The 21,442-nt window shown below is 37.7% G+C and overlaps 1 protein-coding gene across 3 annotated transcripts in view; it reads left to right on the plus strand.

Moving 5' to 3' along the window:
* Positions 1 to 20,950, plus strand: part of Anxa3 (annexin A3) — a 56,517-nt gene extending 35,567 nt beyond the window's left edge. For all 3 annotated transcript variants that reach the window (XM_046459221.2, XM_046459229.2, XM_058584327.1), the window contains exons 7-13: positions 2,752 to 2,831; positions 5,918 to 5,974; positions 6,326 to 6,419; positions 7,790 to 7,885; positions 12,597 to 12,655; positions 14,683 to 14,805; positions 20,358 to 20,950. In XM_046459221.2, the coding sequence (XP_046315177.1) occupies positions 2,752 to 2,831; positions 5,918 to 5,974; positions 6,326 to 6,419; positions 7,790 to 7,885; positions 12,597 to 12,655; positions 14,683 to 14,805; positions 20,358 to 20,417 (569 nt within the window). In that variant the 3' untranslated portion in view covers positions 20,418 to 20,950. The remainder of the gene's footprint in view (positions 1 to 2,751; positions 2,832 to 5,917; positions 5,975 to 6,325; positions 6,420 to 7,789; positions 7,886 to 12,596; positions 12,656 to 14,682; positions 14,806 to 20,357) is intronic.
* The last annotated feature ends 492 nt before the right edge of the window (positions 20,951 to 21,442 follow it).

The following is a 21,442-nucleotide window of genomic DNA, read 5'->3' on the forward strand; positions in this document are numbered from 1 at the left end:
AGAACAGGTATCCTGGACCTCAGATGGGAATTAGAGAGTTTACTTTGGGAAATTCTTATATAAGGTAAATACCTTAATGACAGGTGACTATTTTAGTATTGATATACTAGTTAGAAAAATATATACACCATGGATATTGTAATAGAGTTTAATATTGAGAATTGCTTCTCTAATATGGAGAAATGAAAACTCAAGATGGAAACACAGTGGGTAATACAGTATATAACCCTCAGGACTGGGACAACAAAGGGAAGAGGTTGAAGTCATCTGAAACTAAGAGGGACATCACCTGCCTAGTGTTAGTACCTCCATGGCTCAGAGGACAGGCATAAGGAGGATTCCAGACTTCTGGGAATAGGAGTCTACCTAGCTGTAACTTGACCGTGCAAATGTCATTTCTAGGAGACAATTGCTTCTTGGGGTGAAAGGTTTTTGCTGGGTCAACACTGACATGAATAGCAGGCAAATATGCCTCTACTTCCCCTACTGGTGGACCCTAACAGGAATGGGTGAATTTGAAGTAGATAGAATTGCTTGTTAATAGGCATGGCAGGTATTTAAAATATTTGATTTAAAATATTTCAGCTCAACAAGTTTAAATATTTAAAAAATATCAGCAGAGCCAGATGCTCTATCCAAGTGGCTTGTTACTGCCTGGTGTCTCTTAGAAGCTCACTGTTCTATGAGTATCATGTAATGTGAAGTGGTGATCCATGGTAAAAAATTCATCAGAGCAGACTATCCATAAAGAGACCAGGCATCTCTCATAGCTTATTTGGTACAGTGACATAATAGTCTAATAAATAGAGAGCAGAATACTGGACTTTCCCCAGAATTCTAAAGTTAACATATCTGAGAAAAACTGAATCAGGGATCAAGAACTCATTCGTGTTCAGGTGCCTACAGTGTTAAAATCTCATGTTCATTTTTCTATAATGCCTCAAAATGGTAGTTGTCAACTTGGATTGAAATCATTTTCATTTTAATAGTCTAATTTTCTGTAAAATATCTGGGATAAAGGTAGGCATGGGGAGGCTACATGAAATAACTAGAAAGTCTCATCTAGAGCATTCTAAAATTACAAAATATTTCCTCAAATTCTATTAAAAAAATCCTCATTCTTTAACTTGACATTTTTAAGTTTAAAAAAAATTCTAACTAAACTGATGTTTAACTCCAACAACATAATGGCTTAGATATAATGGTGGCTGCTAAATGTTATTATCATTCAGATAAATAATTTACATTTATAATGGATTTTGCTTATATGAATTGCTCTGAAAAATTATAGATTTCGTTTAAAAGATACTTACTGAAATTACACTAAGGAAGTTTCCATTTCAGCACAGTTTTTCTATTAGATAATTTCATATCACTTTCTATAATTGTCTTTCATTGCTTTAAAATGATGAGCATGCATATGGCTAATTTATATAGAGTTCTTGAAAATGATGCAGACAGTTCAGATTGCCACTTGGTGTCACCTATGTCCAGATGTGTGTATTGACTGCAAGAAGGTGACTGTTTCCTGAATGGATCAGAACAGAGAGTTAAGATTCATGGGCAGAGGCTGGGTGTAACTCAGTGGCAGGGTACTTGCCTAGCATGCAGGATGCCCTGAGTTTGATCCTCAGCACTGCCAAATGAGATAGAGTGATATAGTTACTGCATATCATAGGCCATGCAAAGGGTGCTATAACTAGTTCATACTAAAATACATGAACATACAATTGTCATTTGTTAAGGGAAAATAATGTTTTAGCACAGCTTTCTTATTTTTGAGCAACATTAGATATAACTTAAGATATATTGGTTAAGATTGAGGTTGGGTTCAATAAAAGAGAAACAGGGGCTTACATAAGATAAAAGATTATTTCTATTATATGTAGATGTCTGGAGATGGGCAATTCTAAGACTGGTATGATAGTTCCCAGAACTTTCAGGATCACAGGCCCTTCCTGATTAGTTTTTTTTTTTTTTTTTTTTTTTTTTTTTTGCCATGGCTTAGATGCAGTCCTTATCTTTATAGTCCAAGCTCCAGGTATTAATCCACATAGAATTTTTTAAAAAAATACCTGTAGCTTCATCCTTGTCACCTTGGAAAAGCTGCTAAACTATTAACCACTGTGTGACCCAATGGGGCCACTCCTGGCTTTCTTTATTTAGAAGGCTCATAACCAGTGATAAGTTGGTAAGGCCAAGGATGAGATGTATTCACAGGCATGTTAGAGAGGAAGTGATTCAAGTCATATCTCAAGGAGGGACTAAGCCAAGCATGGCCTATTGCTTTAAGGAAATTTCCCAGTGAAGTCGCATATGTCTGCACACATTTCACTGTGAAGAACTTAGTTATGGAGCTCTCCCTAGATACGAGGGAAGCTGAGAATGGAATTTTGGGGTTACGCACATTGTATCTTGCTAAAAATTAGGTTTCTGTTAATATGAGGGAAGGAGCTAATGGAAATTGGAAGGGAACTAGCAGGTTTCTACCCTCTATATTCCTGGTTCCAGGTCAAATGAAAAGGACCAGATTTGTTCCTAAGTGGCTTTTATTCTTGTTCTTTTGCATCTACCATAACACAGAGTTGTCTCCATCTCACACAATTAGGGCACCCAGAAGTTAAATAAAAATGCAAGGTTTATTTGATCAGATACTCATTTCTTGCTAATGTGGGCATTTATACTCTTATTTGCTTGAAAGTAATATTTTTCAGTTTGTCAAATCTTAATTTCATTCTTATTTGATTTCAGTATATAAGAAGAGTCTGGGAGATGACATTAGCTCTGAAACATCTGGTGACTTCAGGAAAGCTCTGTTGACTTTGGCAGATGTAAGGTTTTATTTTTTGCTGTTAAACTGTTTAATAAGCTGCATGCTCAACAATAATTCTTAGGGAGTTAAAAAAAAAACAACCCTGAGACAATGAGATTGCAATTTTCCTTATGAAATGATTCGGTCATGTTTACATTGGCATTGTCAACAAAATGTTTAACCAAGAACATAAAAACACCCATGGTGGTGTAGCAAAATAAAATCTTGTCTGGTTCTGTTTATGGATTAGAAGCATTTTGACTAGATTTCAGAATACATTAGAAAATGTCCTAATAAATCACCTGACATAAAGTAATTGTTTTTCATTTCTGTTATAAGTGTCTCCATTATTAGAATATGCTTATTTCCTTCTGAACTCCAAAGATATTTATTTCTTAGAAGTTAAGTGAGAAGTATGATACATGAGATATTTTCAGATATGGGTATTAAATTCAGAAATGAGTATCAGTTTCAGAATTTTTAAAAAAATGACCTGCAGCTTCATCCTTGTCACCTTAGAAAAGCTGCTAAACCATTAATCACTGTGTGACCCAACGGGGCCACTCCTGGCTTTCTTTATTTAGAAAGCTCATAACTTCAGTGATAAAGTTGGTAAGGCCACGGATGAGATATATTCACAGGCATGTTAGAGAGGAAGTAGTTCAAGTCATATCTCACCAACTTCTTTCAGCTGATTTTCACCGCTCCTAATGTGTGAGAAAATCCCAATCATAGCCTCATCCTGACGGCTGAACAGCACTTGTTCAAGTGAGGTATTTTGTCATTAGGGAATATTTATCCTAATTATGGCTTCAATTAAAATGCTGAAAACCTTATGAATATTGAACCCAGCACCCCAAGTTTATGAAGCATTGCTGCAAACATCTGCTCTCAGAGGCATATGAATATGAGCTGATGTACCCACAGGGGGTGGTAGAGGAGGGCTCCAGGGCAGGGCTTTAAACTCAAAGCTGAGCTCTCCTCATACCTACTCACTCTCTGTCTCTGAACAAGTTACTTCAAAAGCTTTTGAGCATTAGTTTTCACATCTGTGAAATTGAAATACTGATAATACCAACCCCTGAGGTGCTGTAAGGAAAAAGAGTATGTGCAATACTTAAAGCATAGAAAATGATTAATACATGGTGATAATAGTTCCTATTATTAAGGCTAATAAAAATTAGACTTTTATTATTGGAGCAGAGTGCTCAATTGAAAGAGAACAAGAAGAAGGCAAACTAACAGCTGCAGAGGTCAGCTGCATACGAAAGAGATCAGGCAAAAAATCAGACAGGTGTACAAGAACCTAATGTTTGAAAATGGAAACAAAGTCTTAGAGTCAAAAGTTTTGTTCACCTATAATTTTCAAAATAATTCAGGCAATCTGTTTTCCCTTTCTGTTTTTCATCTTTCTATAATGTGCTAAAGTACTTGTTCATAACCGGACATGCACACCTCATTACCCAGTATTCGGTATTAGAGTTGGTAACTCCAAAGTCCAGAGTCATATTTTCTCTCATTTGTGGAAATTAGAGATGAAAAATAAAAAGGGCGGGGGGGGGGTACCATGAAATAAGTGGGAGACCAGGAGAATAGAAGTAAGGGACCAGGGAAGAGAGGGGGGGAAGGAAAAGGTAAATACTCCCATACACCCTTCTTTCCTGCTCAGTTTTAACAATCTTGTGTTAATGTGGTCCAACTGTTACAGTTGCTGAGTGGATACTGATATGTTATTATTAACTGAAGTCTATGGTTTGCTCTTTTACGGTTCTAAAAAAAATTTTTTTTTGGTACCAGGGATTAAACCCAGGGGCACTTAACCACTGAGTCACATTCCCCAGCCCTTTTTATTATATTTTTGAGACAAAGTCTTCCTAAGGTGCTCAGAGCCTCACTAAATTGCTGAGGCAGGCTTTGAACCTTCGATCCTCCTGCCTCAGCCTCCAAAGCTGCTGGTATCACAGGTGTGCAGCACCATGCCCAGCAATTTCTATGGGTTTTGACAAATGGGTAATCTCATAATCTGCTATTACAGTATCATACAGAATAGTTTCACTGCTCTAAAAGTCCTCTGTGCTCTGCCTGTTTATACCTGCCTCCCCCTTACCCCTGGAAATCACTGATGTTTTGCTATCTCTGTAGTTTTGCCTTTTTTTCAAATGCCCTACAGTTGGAATCATATACTTCATAGTCTTTTCTGACTGGCTTCCTTCACTTAGTTATATGCATTTAAGTTCCCGCCATATCTGTTCATTTCCAGATGGGTCATGTCTTTTTATCATTGAATGATATTCTATTGTACGGAATATTTGTTTCACTGACTGGAGGACATATTGGTTGATTCCAAATTTGAGGAATTAAAAATAAAACTTCTATTAAATATTTATATGAAAGTTTTTATGTGGACTTGTTTTCCACTCATTTCAGTAAATATCAAGGTGTGCTATTGTGGTATCATACAGTAAGAATATATTTAGTAATGTAAGAAATTACCAAACTGTCTTCTAAAGTGGCTATACTATTTTACATTCCCACTGGCAATAAGAATCCAAGTTCCTATTGTTCCACATCCTCACCAGTATGTGGTGTTGTCAATGCTTAGGATTTTAGCCATTCTAATAGATATATGGGGGCATATTACTGTTTTAATTTGCAATTTCCTGATGGAATGTGATGATGAACATTTCTTCCTGTGCTTTCTTGCCGTCTGTACCTTTTTGACAAAGTGTCTGCTCAGATCTTTTTCTCATTTTTTGATTAGGTTGTTTGTTATCTTACTGAGGTTTAAGAGTCCTTTACATATTTAGGACATAAATCCTTTATCAGATATGTTTTGTAAATATTTTCTTGGTGGCTTATCTTTTTATCTTCTTAACACTTCTGAATATTCAGAGGAGGTTGAAGCCCCCAAATTTATGTGATTTGCTATAGATATTATGACAAGTCAATGGCAAAGCCAGAACTGGAGCTTGGAATCCCCAATTCCTCTCTGTTTCTTGGCCTCTGCTAGAGGAAAACCATCAAGATGTCCTGCTGGTTGGGGTAATGAGTGTTAGAATCTTCTGTCCTCAAAGGATTGACCTTATTTTAATCATCCCTATTTAGGGTAGAAGAGATGAAAGCCTGAAAGTGGATGAACATCTGGCCAAAAAAGATGCCCAGGTCTGTAACAGAGCAAAGAAAATGTCTCCTTTAACTGTTCTCCCCCTTCCTGTAGACAGGGTGGTACCATCCAGAGCTGTTCACTCCTCTGCTGTCAGGGCAGCAGCCTGGAGACAGGGGCTCACCCCACCCCAGCCTCTGCCTTCTCCCAGAGATGATCATTCCCTTGGCTCCTGCTACCTCAACCTCCAGATTTCTAGTCTGCTAAAAGTGAGAGTCTTAGATAATAGATGATCTCACTGACCTCTAAAAGAAACTAAAGCCCCCACTCCTCTCATCCCACCCCCTGAAAAAGAGAGAGAAAGAATTGTGTCTGTTACGACACGTAAGTCTTCTTCTCCTTGTCAATAGATTCTCTATGATGCTGGCGAGAACAAATGGGGCACAGATGAAGATAAATTCACTGAGATCCTGTGTTTAAGGAGCTTTCCTCAACTGAAACTAAGTATGGACTCACAATCCTTTTTGTTTTATATTGTTCTTGCAAAGTTTTTAGGTTCAATATACAGGTTTTGGGAAATGCCATTAAAAATTATAAACTCTATTGCAGTTTATGTATCAACATTTCAGGAAACAAACCAGGCAAGCTATATTCTAACTCAAGGCAGTGCTCACTGACGCTCCTCTTTGTTTTTCCCTAAAGACCAAGTAGATTACTTAGTGAGTCATGGGAAATAGCTGGTAGAAGGAGATGGCAGAGAAGAAAAGAGAACAGAAAGGCCTGAACAGAAAGGGAAGGAGGAGCCTGGATCATTGCTGCCACCCCACCTCTCTGTAGTTTGCCACTTTCCAGAAAAACCAAGCATTGCACATGAATTTTTGTTGGTTGATTAATGCTGATTCATGTCCAGCTCTCTCTGATATGAAGGCAAATAGGGGAATGAGGAGGACCAGATCTTTTTGTCAGAGCAGCAGTTATGTAGAGCTACTGAGCACCTACCCTCTCTGCATGCATCTCCCATCTTCTGGCAGCAGCCAGAAGCCTGAACTGCCTTGACTGTGAACATCTTTGACTGTGGCTTCCAGGTGTCAGGTTAGAGAGCATCCATGGTGCCTGACTAACCTTATGTTGAGCTGTTGGAAAAATGAGGAAACATAAGGTTATTACTATGACTTTTCAACTCTAAAATGAGTCCTTCCTTAATTTTGGCATTAGCTGATTTCAAAACTATAAACTCTGTTCCAGTTTATGTTATAAACTGTTCCAGTAATGGTGGATATATTATAGTTGTTTTATTAATATCTTTGTTTGAAAAACAAAAAATCAAATGAATCCAGATATCTCCCTAAAAGGTTTTTTTTTTTTTTTTAAATTTACTTGGAAAAAAATTTACTTGGTTTATAAAATATGCTTGTATACTTGGTGACATATGTACAAGTTTTGCTTGGGGCAAATACTGATCAAGAAATTCAAATGCCTTCTGGTGGATGTAAAAATAGGCCATGCTGCCTTAGGAAATGGTTCACTCAGCACAAAAAAGTCTTTATGATTAAGACTTAAATTATTGAAATCTTAATCATTAATATTTTTTATCAGATAAAACACTGGACTAATGACCACAGAATTATTTCCCAGGGGCTGCTATAATTTTAAAAAGACCATAATTAAATTAGTTATAATTTAAACTTTCAGGTAATTTTAAATGTTTCAGCCTGGGAGGAGGGAAGAGAGATCATTGAAGTTCAGATTTTATTGTATTCAAAGGAGTTTTTGATCTTGCTACTTGGTCTGTTGCATAACAAATTTAAAAACTAAATATATTCAAGTGTGGTCAGTTGGGGTACTTTAAATATTTTTGTGGTACTACTTTTTAGCATTTGATGAATACAGAAATATTAGCCAGAAGGACATTGAGGACAGCATTAAAGGAGAATTATCTGGGCATTTTGAAGACTTACTGCTGGCCATAGGTAAGCCCCAGAGTGCTAATAAACAGAATTACTTTGCACTTCTTTTAACTCAGTCAAGGTGAGCTCCTTTCATGTAAGAATCCTGACTGATCATCTTTATGCTCCACACAGCCTCCAGCATAGTCCATGGTAGAAACAATTGACTCAACAAATATTGTTAAATGATGCATGAAGAAGTAATCTTTTTACCTCTTATTTTGCCTTTTAAATTTATATTTGGCTTGTCGCTATGTTTAGATTGTAGTCTCCTTAAGAGCTAAAATATTACGTTTCTACTGACATTTTTATTTGAGGCTTGTTGAAATCTAAGACTTAAGCCAATTTGGTATTTCACTGTATTTGGTTATTTTTGAAAGGTGTCAGTGGTCTCCCAGAGTAAAACCAAGGTCAACTTGAGGTCTCTTCTTCTATGGTGGAGTGAGCAGGGGATATGTCAAAAAGAAAGTAAGTTTCAGGCTGGACCTGTTACTATTTAGACACATGCATTAACAGGCAGTCAAAAACACAGTTATATAAGCATGAAGTCTCAGCAGTATGTCCTTTCAGGCACCAGGAAAGAACCTTGCAAGAAAGGTGCATTCAAAGGGATGAGATACTGCTCAAAGAGAGGATTCTTGCATATGTTGAAAGCAGGATTCCTAATTCAACAAGCTTCAGATGTGGGGCTTTCAGGATTTGCTGGATTAATCTATGGATAGCTAAATGGTGCTAGGAGATATGATCTACTTGGAGGAAGGAGGTCAATAGGGGGATGCCCTGGAAGCATTTACAAGTTCCCTGGCACTTTTTCTATGTCTCTGCTTCCCAGTGCCATAAGCTGAGCAGCTTTCCTCTGCACTGTCCTTCTACCATGACATTCTGCGTCACCTTGGGCCCAGAGCAATGGAGTCAGCTGACCACAGACTGGAACTTCTAAGATTTGTGAACCCAAAGGAAACTTTTCTTTATTGGGTATTTTGGTCTCAGTGCCAAAAAGCTGACAATACAAGACACTTATGTTTATGGTGGCCACTGGGCTTACCCTGTACTCCTTCTCCATGGTGCCAACACCTGGAACACACATCTTGTTATTTCAGCAGAGAGAAGCAGTTTCTAAAGTCCATCACAGTAATTCACAGCACCTCTGGTGACTATGTTCCTATGTTACTAAGTTATTCCAGGGTATTCCACAAGTTATTCCCCTCTGAAGTGGAGCCTAGGATTCATTATTTAGATGTTAATGTTTACCCCTGGAGGGTGAACTCCTAATAGACTAACTTAAGTTTTATTTTTAAATAACTTATCATATTCTGGGCACTGTGCCAAACTCTTTATAAATATTAACAAATTTAAGCCTCATAATAATCCTGTGAAGTAGGTACTATTATTATCCCCTTTGTGGAGATGGCAAATCTAAGGCACAAAGAGGTTAGGTGACTTCCCCAGGTTACCTGGGAGAGCTGGGATTCTACCTCAGGCCGTTAGGATCCATAGTCTGTGATGTGAACCAACCACCTGAGGTGCTGCAGTGGAGAAACAGACTGAAACACAGTCTGTGCTATAGTATTTTAAAGTAAATGACAGAAAATGTACTAGAGAACAAGCATCCTCGAAGTTCCAGGCCCCATTCTAAGGGCTTCCTCCACATATGATATTTCACTTCTGTCTTTTCAGTGCCAAGAATAGGGCTCTTTATCCAAATGCTAACTCAAAACAACAACAACAACTTTTAACTCAACTGTTAAAAGATAATCCAAGAAAGGGAAAAACTTTTAATTAAAAAAACTTAAAATCAGTTTTCATAATTAGTTCAGAAAAGGTTCCAGTGACAATGAGGTAGCCAGTTACTTTTTTTTCCCATTTCATATTGTGAATCTTTACATTAATTTTGCTGTTTTGCCTGCTCTTGCTAAACTGTAATATTGGAAAAACTCTCTTGAGATGAACAAACCCTCACTCACTGAGTGTTAATTAGCCCTCTGCCACTGCAACAGAATATCTGAGATAATCAATTTAGAAAAAGGAGAGGTTTATTTTGAGTTTTAGAAGTTTAGTCCATGGTCACTTGGGCCTGTGGCATTACTATATATCATGGTGAGAGTCATGGTGGCAAAGGAGGCCTAATCACCTTATGGCAGCTAGAAAGCAAAGAAAGAGAAGGAAGGGGCTGGGGTCCAATAATCCTTCAAGAACACTTAACTTCCTCCCACTAAGATTCCACCACATCCCAATACTACCATAGCTAGAGACCAGGTCTAACATGTGGGGTTTCAGGGGACATTTCAGATATGAGCTGAGAGGCATTCTTGGAAGTATATATTGAATGGAGCATTAAATTTAGGCCATAATGTACATTATTTTATCAATTAAAATTTTAAAAAGACTTAGAATTCAACAATTCAACTTTTTTTTTTTTGTACTATGGATTGAACCCAGGGCACTTTACCACTAAGCTACATCCTAAGTCTTCTTTTCTTTTTTTTTTTTTTTTGGAGAGCAGGTTGCCCAGGCTGGCCTTGAAACATGCCATCCTCCTGCCTCAGTCTCCCGAGTCACTAGGACACTAGGATTACAGGCATGCTGCACCATGCTCAACTTCAACTAGTTTAAATTTTGAAATATGTCACATTTTAATTCACTATATCAGAATACAATTGGAATGAAACATTTTTAGAATTTGTTCATTGAAATAATAAATAAATTTTTTGAGATATAATTTACATACCATAAAATTCACCCGAAGTGTGCAATTCAGTAATTTTTAATATATTTACGGAGTTTTGCAATCATCACCACAACCTAAGTTTAAGACATTTTCGTCATCCCTCAAAGAAGCCCTGTATTATTGGCAGTACCCGTTGGCAGTCACTCCCCATTCTGCTTACCTTCCAGATTCTGGAAATCATTAATCTGCTTTCTGTCTTCATAAATTTACCTATTCTGGATATTTCGTATTCCAGAAATCTAATACAGTATGTCAGCATATGGTTTTTGGCATGAAACCATCTGAGCATTTCATCTTAGAATTGTATAATAAATAGGAGCCTACTAGTTGTCAAATAAAACCAAATACAGGCTTAAATAGAGATTTATTCAAAAAGACTCTTACAATAGGGAGAACCCTTTGATCTCAGAAATGTGCAAGAATCTCAAAATCAAGCAGAAATTTCTTCCCTTTTATAAAGAGGATGAGCAGACTTAAGCAGGAATTATTAAGGGCGAATTGGATGAGCAGGGGGTCATGATCATTAAGGTTTGAATGGATGTGTGTCCTGCTTGCTGGATTCTTGGGATAAACTGATGAGGGGCATGGTCTTCACGTTAGTGCATGCCCAGGATTGGGGGCAAGTCAGAGTTGAGGGGCCTATGAGAAGAGAGGCCTGACTGAAGTTTGGTCAAGACAATGAACAGGGTAGGGAAAGGGCAATTGTGAACTCTTGGTTTTAGTAATTAACTCTATTATCCTTCCCAAGTTTCCCTATCTATGCTGTTGGGTGCTAAAAAATACTTCCTTACCTCTAAAATATACTGCCACCTCCCCACACTTTCAGACAGGAAGAATAGATCTGGTACTCAAGAACGTAAAGCAGAGGGCAAGCTAAAAGGAGAGAAAGAATTCTGAAAAGAAAGGATTGTACAAATCTAGTTAGGGTCTGGGTTGAAAGACTCAATAAGATAAAAGAGGCTATAATGATTTTGATCAAATTATTAAGATTTTCTTAATAGGAGTTGAGAGAATTTATTTAGCACCAATTCAAATGGCTAGTTTCTTGTCAGACAGCTTCACACACTGAATAGTTTTCAGAGTTGTATTTCCCTTAAATCACTTACCCGAGGTGATTAGAAGACACCAAGGCTTTCACTCTCTTTAAGAAATTCTGTTAGCCCCTATGAGACAGTCAAGATTTATTCTTGTCCTGAGACCCAAAATCCTTTATAAAAGCCATTCACTTTCTGTGAGATTATTACCCACAGATCAGATTCAAGATTATAAAAATAATTGTGCTGCAGTAAATAGGTTTGTTCCCTGTAGACTTCTGTTTCTATTTTCACTTTATTTTAAGGATAATTAATTTACTCATGTTTTTGGCACTTTCCTATTTCCGGTTTTGTTGCTGCTTTACTTGTTATTTCAAAATAAAGATGTTGAAAGATGATAGTATTTTTTAGATGACAGAATTTAAATTACAGGCACTACCTCTAATGTAGTTACTCCAACCAGCTTATAAATTGTAACTCAATCATTTTAAAAGAAAATACTTCCATGAGAGAAAAAAAAATGGTTTTAAATTGAACTCTAGTGCCCCTTTTTACCTAATGAGTTATTTGGAGCCACATCTCTGCAGTCGTTAGGCCCAAGTTATTCATCAGTGGCCAAAGATGTTGGGAACTGAATGATGTACACCCTAGGGAATTATCAGTGTAAGCGTAGGTGTTCAGTGTGTCTGGGATGTAGAGATGAGTCAGACATCGTGGGAGTTTCTTTGGCAGGTAATTTTATTTTCCCCATGGCTGAAGATAATTACCATGCTAAAGTTCTGTGCAAATATGACATTATAAAGCTTTGAAATTCGGGTTAAGCAGACTTTCTTTCATTCTAAATAAAAGCCAGTTGTGGGGAGAGGATAGAGTGGTGTAACAATCCCAAGAACCTTCTTTTAAAAACATATTACCATAGATTAACCCAGTTTCTATTAAATGAAGCCAACCATCACTTTGCTTTGTATAACAGTTCATTGTGCGAGGAACACACCTTCGTTTTTAGCTGAAAGACTGCATCGAGCTTTGAAGGTAGGTCTGGAAATTTCATACACATTCTTAGCGTTTCTCATGGAGAATATAAAAAAAATTGCTTAATATTGATGGAATGTCATATCCCTTTTCCACTTCACTGAGTTCCCTTTTGTAGCTAATCTGTCTACTAATTTGTCTCATTGTTCAATACAGAGGATTCCAGTTAATATAGAGACAGCTACCGCGAATTGTTGGCTAAATGTTTATTTCCCTCATTACACAATGAGCACAGGCAGTGAGACTCGTTTTAGAATGCCAAACCTCAGACTTAACCCCTGAGATCTGGTGGCTTCTCAAGCAGCCTCACTTAAAATAAACCAGGCTGAGTCAGCAACCTTTACAGAATATTGAAGCCCTGTGTTTTCATGTCTGTCTTTGCTGCTAGATGATGAGCGTCATGAGTCATGTTCTTATGTATCTTCAGGCCCTAGGACAGGGCCTGACACATAAAAGATGCTTACCTTGATTTCTTTACTTGACATTTCCTGCGCTTTCACATGTACCTTCAAAGTAATGTCCAAATAAGCACTTGATTTCTCTCCCCTCACTCTCCCCACTCCCCAAACCTCCCCCCTCTGTGTCCATTCATCTCAGTGGATAACCCCAATAGGAGCTGCCCTTGCCCAGCTCATTGAAAATGGTACCATTCACCCCCAATCTTGTCCAATCCCCTCAGCCTTCTTTCCATTCCCTGACTATGCCAAAGCTACTCCTGCATCCAAGGCTTTGCATTTGTTGTCCTCTCTGCCTGGAATGGCCTTCCTCCAGATCTCTCTGTGGCTCCTTCTCATCTTTTTAGATCTCAGCTCAGATGTCCTCTCCTGGAAGAAGTCTTCCCTGATTATGCTATGTCAGGCGGTTCCCTGTCAGTCCCTCTCCATTCCATTTGTCTGCTTTATTTTCTTCACAGTTCTTATTAACATTTACTTATTCAATTAGGTGATTTGCTTTACTGTATCCACCTATTAGAAATAAGCTGCATGAGGACAGGTATAATCTGTGTTATTGACTGCCATATCCAGAGTATGTGGAACAAAGCCTGGGATACAGCAGATGCTCATAGGCATTTGACAGATGCATAAATAAATGGAGTCAACACCAACTGAACTGCTCAGCTTAAAATTTTACCCTCTCCTTCTCCATTATCCTTAAGCAATGCATCATTATTTGGTTAATTCCCTTATTAAGCATCTCTCAAACCTTCCCATTTTCTCCATCCTTACTGCCACTATTCTAGTTCAGTTCATCATTGTCTGTATTACCACAGTTATCCCATGGGGGCGTCCCAGAGACTCTAGTTTTATTTTCCCTTGTCTTCATTTTACTCCTGCCTTGCAATCTGTTCCACATATTGCAGTCAAAGCAATCTTCGAATCCACAAATGTGATCTGATCTCAACATTCTTATGCTTAGAATAATGTAATCGTTCTCCACATTTGGGATCCAATTAGAGCTGCATTTCATGGTTAACAAGGACTGGCCTTTCCAGACACATCTCTTGCTATCCTTCCTTGTTGTTGATGTACCCTGGAATGTGGCATTCTTTCTTGACCTAAATGTTCACTCACAATACAGCTTTCATTCTTCTATTAGAACATCCTTTCCTCTATATGAACCCACTCCTATTTCCCCTGGCTGATTATCTAGGCTTCATTACAAATGGCACTTCCTTGGACAGACTTTTCCTAATCTTTAATCTTTCTTATCACTAATGTATACTTCCATGGCACCCAATATTTCCCATATCAGACCATTTTACAGTGGCCTGCTTTCTTGCCTGTATCCTTTACAAAACTGGAAGTTTACCAGGGATGGCTCCTCTGTTCTTCAGGATTTAGCAGGATTCTGGCACAGAGCAGGGGCTCAATAAATATTTGTTGAATAAATGAATGGTGGAGTTTGGTGGTAAATAAATGAAGAAGAATCACTTTGTGCACATATAGTTTATAGATATAAACATAGATCTACATAACATTTTTGTGACCCAGGGGATATGCATTGTCAACACCTGCCTTTCTTAACAGGGTGCTGGAACTGATGAGTTTACCCTCAACCGAATAATGGTTTCCAGATCTGAAACCGACCTTTTGGACATTCGAGCAGAGTTCAAGAAGCATTATGGCTATTCCCTATACTCAGCAATTAAAGTAAGTTTCTGTTAAAAATAGCCAATGTCTTTTGCCCTTCTTGATTCATCCTCTTTCTCTAAAATCACTTAAAACACAAAGATATATGACTTAAATTTATTTCTTCTTGTCAACGTGTAAATGTGTTTTCTGAATTTAAAATAATTATAGCAAAATGTCCTTAAACATAGTGTCTGATTTTTCAGCTGTAAAATTCCAGGTGTCTGATAGACAACATTTCCTTTTTTCCTTTTTCTTTTCTTGTGTGTGTGTGTATGTGTGTGTGTGTGTGTGTGTTTTACTGGATTTTGAACAAAAGGCCTCCCCCATGCATGCTAGGCAAGCACTCTACCACTGAGCTACATCCCCAGCCCCTCTCATCAAATTTTTAGGTGTACTGGCCATCAATTTTTCTTCCTTAGTGAAACACATGTGCAAGTTGTTTGCCTATTACTTATACTGCAATGTTTTTACTTAGTTCAGTGTTTAGAACAATGTAAGGGAAAATTAATATTTTAAATTTCCTCTTTGTGGGCTCGGGTGTATCTCAGTGGTACAGTGCTTGCCTAGCACATGCAAGGTCCCAGCACCACAAACAACAATGACAACAACAACAATACATTTCTTCTTTGTTGTATACTAAAGACGGCATGGTTCTGCAGCGTCAGTTCTTTTCATTGCAGAGGTGAGACACTTTCTCATTTTTAACAGTTGTATATCATCCCATTGTTTGAGTGTTTGTACCAATGACATCAACAGATGTTTCCGATTCCGTGCTGTTATAAACAGTGTTGCAGTGTGCACACATGATTTCATAAGGCGCAAGTGTGTCAGAGGTGTAAATTCTCAGAAGCAGGATTGCTTAGACAAATGTAAGTGCATTTTTAAATTTTGGTAAATGTTACCACTTGACCTCCATTTTCCACTTCTAAGAAGAAATTGTTTCACTACAGCCTTGGAACAGAAAGTTATTTTTGACCCACAACCAAACTTTTTTTTGTTGTAACAATCTGAGAGGTTAGGAATTTATATCTTCAGTGTAGTTTCAAAGCACTTTTTTTTTTTATCCTGGGTGTGAGACTGAACATGTTTTCATGTTTAAAATGCCATTGGTATTTCTTTTTCTATGCTGTATCTTTCTATATTCTTTGTCCCTCTTCTTTTGGATTTTGTTATTTTGGGTCCATTTCTGAGACTTTTTTTTGGTACCAAGAATTGAACTCAGGAGCACTTGACCACTGAGCCACATCCCCAGCCCTATTTGTATTTTATTTAGAGACAGGGTCTCACTGAGTTGCTTAGTACCTCACTATTGCTGAGGCTGGCTTTGAATTCGTGATCCTCCTGCCTCAGTCTCCTGAGCCACTGGGATTACAAGCCACTGAGACTTCTTTTTATGGAAGGTAGATTAGCCTTTTATCTTATAAATATTTTCCCCAATTTGTTATTTGATCTTTTACTTGACTGGAGGTATTTTTTCCAAGCAGAAGTCTTAAATTTTATTTCATTGAATTCATCAAATTTTTATAGTTTCTTGGTTTTTTAAGCAGATTGGTCTATTGTATTTCTACTGTTTTGGAGAACAACCTTTCTAAAATGTGTTATACTGCTTCCTATTTTAAAGAATGAATCTGATTTTCATTGTTCTCAGATCTCAGTTTATATAATTATATACATAGGAAGATCAAATAAATTGCAAATTAATTATAATTTAATAAGGAAGTAAGACTGGCAAAATATGTGCAAGAAGCTTCCATACCTTAAGGCCATGGTTGAAAGTCATAGGAACATGGCAACTGGTAAATAAATGGCAAACTAAGGGATTAGCCACAGACTTGCTGACAGTCTTATTTTGATTCATTTTTCTACCTTGGCCCCCACATGACATATGAAAGACTTCAGAGTCTCAGTACAAGCTGATTTGCTGGAAGAAAGTGAAGCTGAAATTGAGCCAGGCTGCTCAACCATCCCAATCATCAGGGCCTTACTGACTAGATAGGATAGAATCCAGGGCTGGCTTCCTGCAGGCTGCATGGCTTCCTTGTGTCTGCTTCCCCATCCTCCCTCTAAAAATCTTCATTGGAGAGCTGGACCCAGGTGGATTCCCCAAGGACCAAGCTGGGGATTGGGGCCCACAGGGGAAGCTAGGACAAAGAAGGAAGCAGCAGCCCAGCAGCCAGAGCCCAGAGGAGAGCATTCACTCTTGAGCATTGAAAGTCCAAAGCTGGGAGTGGAATCATGCTCTCCAGACACCCAGTTTCAGATGACGATCATTTGTAAACTATGTGCGGATTCTGACCCTGGTTAGCCCCTCTGCAGCTATCTCTTCTCAATTCCCTAGGAGGGTGGAGTCCCCTTCCTTGTGGGAGATGATGCCTAAACATGGCCACCAGTGATGCCTGGCTTAAAGCATGTTCCAGTGTCACTGTGAGCAGCTGTGACCTTACCCAAGATAGCCTCCCTTGAACAGATGCAAACATTGGCCTGGCCAGGCCTCTCCACAGCCATCTTGAGAGCATTCCTGCTTCGGAGTCCACAAATGGCTTTTTAATGAAGAATGAATTAACATAATCAGTTTTTTTTCAACATTTTTTTTTATTATTATTTTAAGCCCTAGCCTTTGCGTTTACACCAAACGAAAAGTTTAGTTGACATGAAAGGCAGACTTGAGTCCTGTTGCTCTAAGAAATGCTGTTGACCTGAAAGCTGAAATCAGGAACTTTAAAAAGCAACTGACTCTGCCTGGGGCTTAGCACAGATTTCATCAACTATTCACTCTCAATTCTATTTGAATCGATCCCGACACATTACAATAGTTTCAATCATCAGAGGAAGATTCAATAATGTTAACCATATTGTACTTACTAAGGCAGAAAAGTAGACTCATACATTTTATAACAATTGTCAGTAACAAGGTTGACACACAAAGAGGGCTTTCAGTTCACCATCAGCAAACCAGAAAATTCAATTAAGCAACGGCTCTCAGTCCCCCAGTGGTCTGGGTAATTGAGACTTATCGTATTAGAAAACATTTAAACTGTTTGTAGTTTGATAAAAAGAAAAATCCATACTGAAAAGTTCAGTTTGTGATTTGAAATAATATAAATCCTTTCATTTCTACCACCTAATGTACATTATTGGCTAATCTTATTATGTTTTTCTTACCGACAAGCAGGATCTTTTAAGATGGTTAAGTTTCTGAAATCCAGGAGGCAGAGTTCCACTTCATTTCTTGTCCAAGCCTTTAATTCAGTTTTCTCCCTTCCTCAATACTCTAAATATTTTTCTACTTACTAACACCTTTCTTATGTGATGGTTGATGGAAAGGAAAGGAAGAACAGATGTTAAAAAAAAAAAGCAAATTTGTATCTTCTTTTACTTAACAAGAAGATGTTAGTGGAAAATTTGATTGAATTACATTTGGTCAGTAAATTATGTACCTATCTAATAAATATGGCTCCTTAATGGAAAATACAGTAGCTACCCTCAGTAAACTCATAACCTATGTGGAGGCTTGTAGTAGGAATAAAAAATTACAAGACAATTGAAACAACATGCAACTAAGTATCAGTAAAGAGAGAAATATAGGAACTAAGAGAAGTTTGGGGCTAGACAGGGAATATTTCTTGGAACAGACAGTGTCTGCTGCCTCTCTGTTCGACAGCATGCACTGAGTATCTCCTATAGGCCAGCTGTTCTGCTGGTCAACATGGTTCCAAGATGAACATTCTGGAAACACAACTATAATGAGAGGCAGGAGGAAAAGAAGTGATAAGGCATTTACTTGATTAGAGTCTATGTCAGGCAATATTAAGAAATAAAATCCAAGTGCCAAGATGAGTTCAGTTAAAAAGAGCTTTGAAATCAGGGAATTTGTATTACATTCATTTAGTTTAAAATATCTATTAGATGCATGTAATATGCCAGGTTTAGGGTTACAATTCTAGGGAAGGAACTATATTTCCTGTTATAATTATAAATAAATGTAAAATAATGACTATGGTACTATGAGGGAAAGAGATATTGTGCTATAAGATCACATAACACAAGAGCTTGACTGACAGGAAAGGCTTCTCTGAGGAAATTCTTATTCTGATCTGATAAATGATAATAACAAGGCTGAAGGCTATGGAGGTAGGGCATTCTAATAAAAGGAATTGCAAATGAAAAGATCTCATGGGTGAGATATTTTGATCATAATGAAAAATGAGGATAAAAGAACCAGATCATGCAGGAACTTTTTGATAATGTTTAAGGATGTGTGTCTTCAGCTGAAGAGTAATGAGAAGCTAGCTAGCAAAGAGTTTTATGCAAGACAGGGTCATGAGCATTGAAAAGATCCCTGTGACTATGGAGAATGAATTGAACATGAGCTAGAAGAGATGGAGAATGTGAGTTAGGACAGTCATATTCTAGTAGCTGTGGGTTGGTTGCAAAGAAAGGAAAGGCAAGGATTCAAAAGATTTTTAGTAGATACAACTTGAGGGACTCGGTTTGATATCTTGGTGTGAGGAGTGAGGAACAGGTATCAAGGATGACACCCAGGATTCTAAGTCAGGAAGCAGAATGTGGTGCCATTTCCCAGAAGAGGGTCAGGTCTTATGGCTTCCTCTTTCTGGGGAGTGGGAGAAAGTTCATGAGTCTGAGATGCCTTTGGAACATGTAAGTCGAAATGTCCACAAGACTGATAGTGGACTTTGATGAGATAGACTTTGAAAATGAAATATGTCCCTTTAGGAAGAAAATATAGAATGAGAGGAGAAGAAAGCTTAGAATTGAGCTTTAACCATCACTAACATCTAATGGCTGGCTAGAAGAGGAGGAGTCTGTGAAGGAGAGGAAGCTAGGCCAGGCCTGCGTGTAGAAAGAACAGCACTCAAGGGAAGAAAATGTTTCCAAGACAAAATGAACAGGATGCTATGTCCTGCTGACAGAAAAGTTTAAGATGAGGGCTAGGAAAATGTTTTTACTCTTGAGGGGTATGCTGGTCATGGCACTTGATTTACAAATATAGTAATTAACACCTTGGGTAGAGCTTAATGAATCTGTAGTCACACTAGTGACAAGAGATGAAAACCTAGATTAGATTTGCCGTGGTCACTTTTGGGAAAGGAATAGACTCTAAAATACCACAATGAGAGAATTGGCAGGATTGATGAAGTGTGAAGAGTGAAAGATGGGCTCAAAGTTGGGAGAAGAGAGAACCATGGTACACAGGCCCACAGAAGCATTTAGTTAGTTTCTTAAGAAAAATTAATGTGCCCTAAACCAGGCATGGTGGTGCATGCCTATAATTCCAGTGACTCAAGAAGCTGAGGCAGGAGGATCACAAGTTCAAGGTCAACCTAGGCAACTCAGCGAGACCCTGTCTCAAAATGAAAAATACAACGAGCTGTGGATGTTAGTTCAGAGATAAAGTGCCCCCAGGTTCAATCCCCGAAACAAAAAAAAAAAAAAAGAAAGAAAGAAAGAAAAAGAACAATTAATATGACCTAATTAGAAAGGTATAAATTAGGCTACTCTCATAATTTATGCATATATTTGTTTTTCTCTATTGGTTCTGTTCTTTGCAGTCAGATACTTCTGGGGACTATGAAATCACACTCATAAAGATCTGTGGAGGAGATGACTGAGTCAAGAAGATAATCTCTGAACGTCACCTGCTCCCAAGGTGGACTTCTCCAATAGCTCTGCTTGCTTCTTTCTCATAGTATTTAAAAGTACAAACAAGTGTAAAATAGCAACTTATTTGCCTAACAGAAATTTTCATTGTTTCATAGCAACAATAACAGCTTATTATTTTAGAGCATCTCATTTATAATGTAATTTTTAAAAATAAATAAATGAAATCTATCAAGAGGTATTAAGGATCTGCTAATACTATCCAAACTATATTTCTGCTTAGGAAGTCAGAATCTTCATATAGATTTAAACCACTGCATATAAAGCAGGGTAATAAAAATCACTGCCTTTGTTAAATGTATGTAATTTGTCTATTTCTTTTTAAAGTCTACCAATATGTATGGTACCTAGGCTATCGACTAATGGTATTTTAAAACATTTGTTATAAAATCTGTTGATGCTTTAGTTTATCTATTACTTTATTAATCACAGTCTTTAAAAAACTAAAAATAAAGATGTATGTGACTCTGTTCTAACCTTTCAAGTTCTGGGAGTTTCAATGCCTAAGTTCTTTCAGACCACAGAACACATCTGCTGAACAATTCATTTTACCACTTCCAGTCGAAATGGCAAGCATGAATTGTGGTTGTGTATGCTAAATGCTACTTTCCCAGAAATGGGTATTTACAATCAAGCCTCTTAGGTGTCTTTTCCCCCCAAGACAGCAAAACTGTACTTTGGAAAAAATATAACCTTCATGTTCTTTTTGAATGGGATGTAATAAGACATACCTTGGCTGATATGAAATACATAAAGTAAAAACTTGCAGTTGGAATTATCAGTCTAGAATAAAATGAGCATACTGCAGCAGCTATGTCTGAGTCCAGGGCTTTTGAGTCATAGGATGGTAAAGAGTACTTAAGCTGATGTCTCTGAAGTGCTTATCCCTGTGCCAAACCATATCTAAACTGTAGCAGGTGGGAAGGAAGAATATACAGGAGAAGAAAGCTAGACGCAGGGAACCCACTTAGCAAGT

The sequence above is a fragment of the Marmota monax genome, unplaced genomic scaffold (genome assembly GCF_021218885.2).
Source record: "Marmota monax isolate L192 unplaced genomic scaffold, Marmota_monax_Labrador192_F-V1.1 WCK01_AAM20220418_F8-fsc00112, whole genome shotgun sequence".
Classification (NCBI taxonomy): Eukaryota; Metazoa; Chordata; class Mammalia; order Rodentia; family Sciuridae; genus Marmota; species Marmota monax.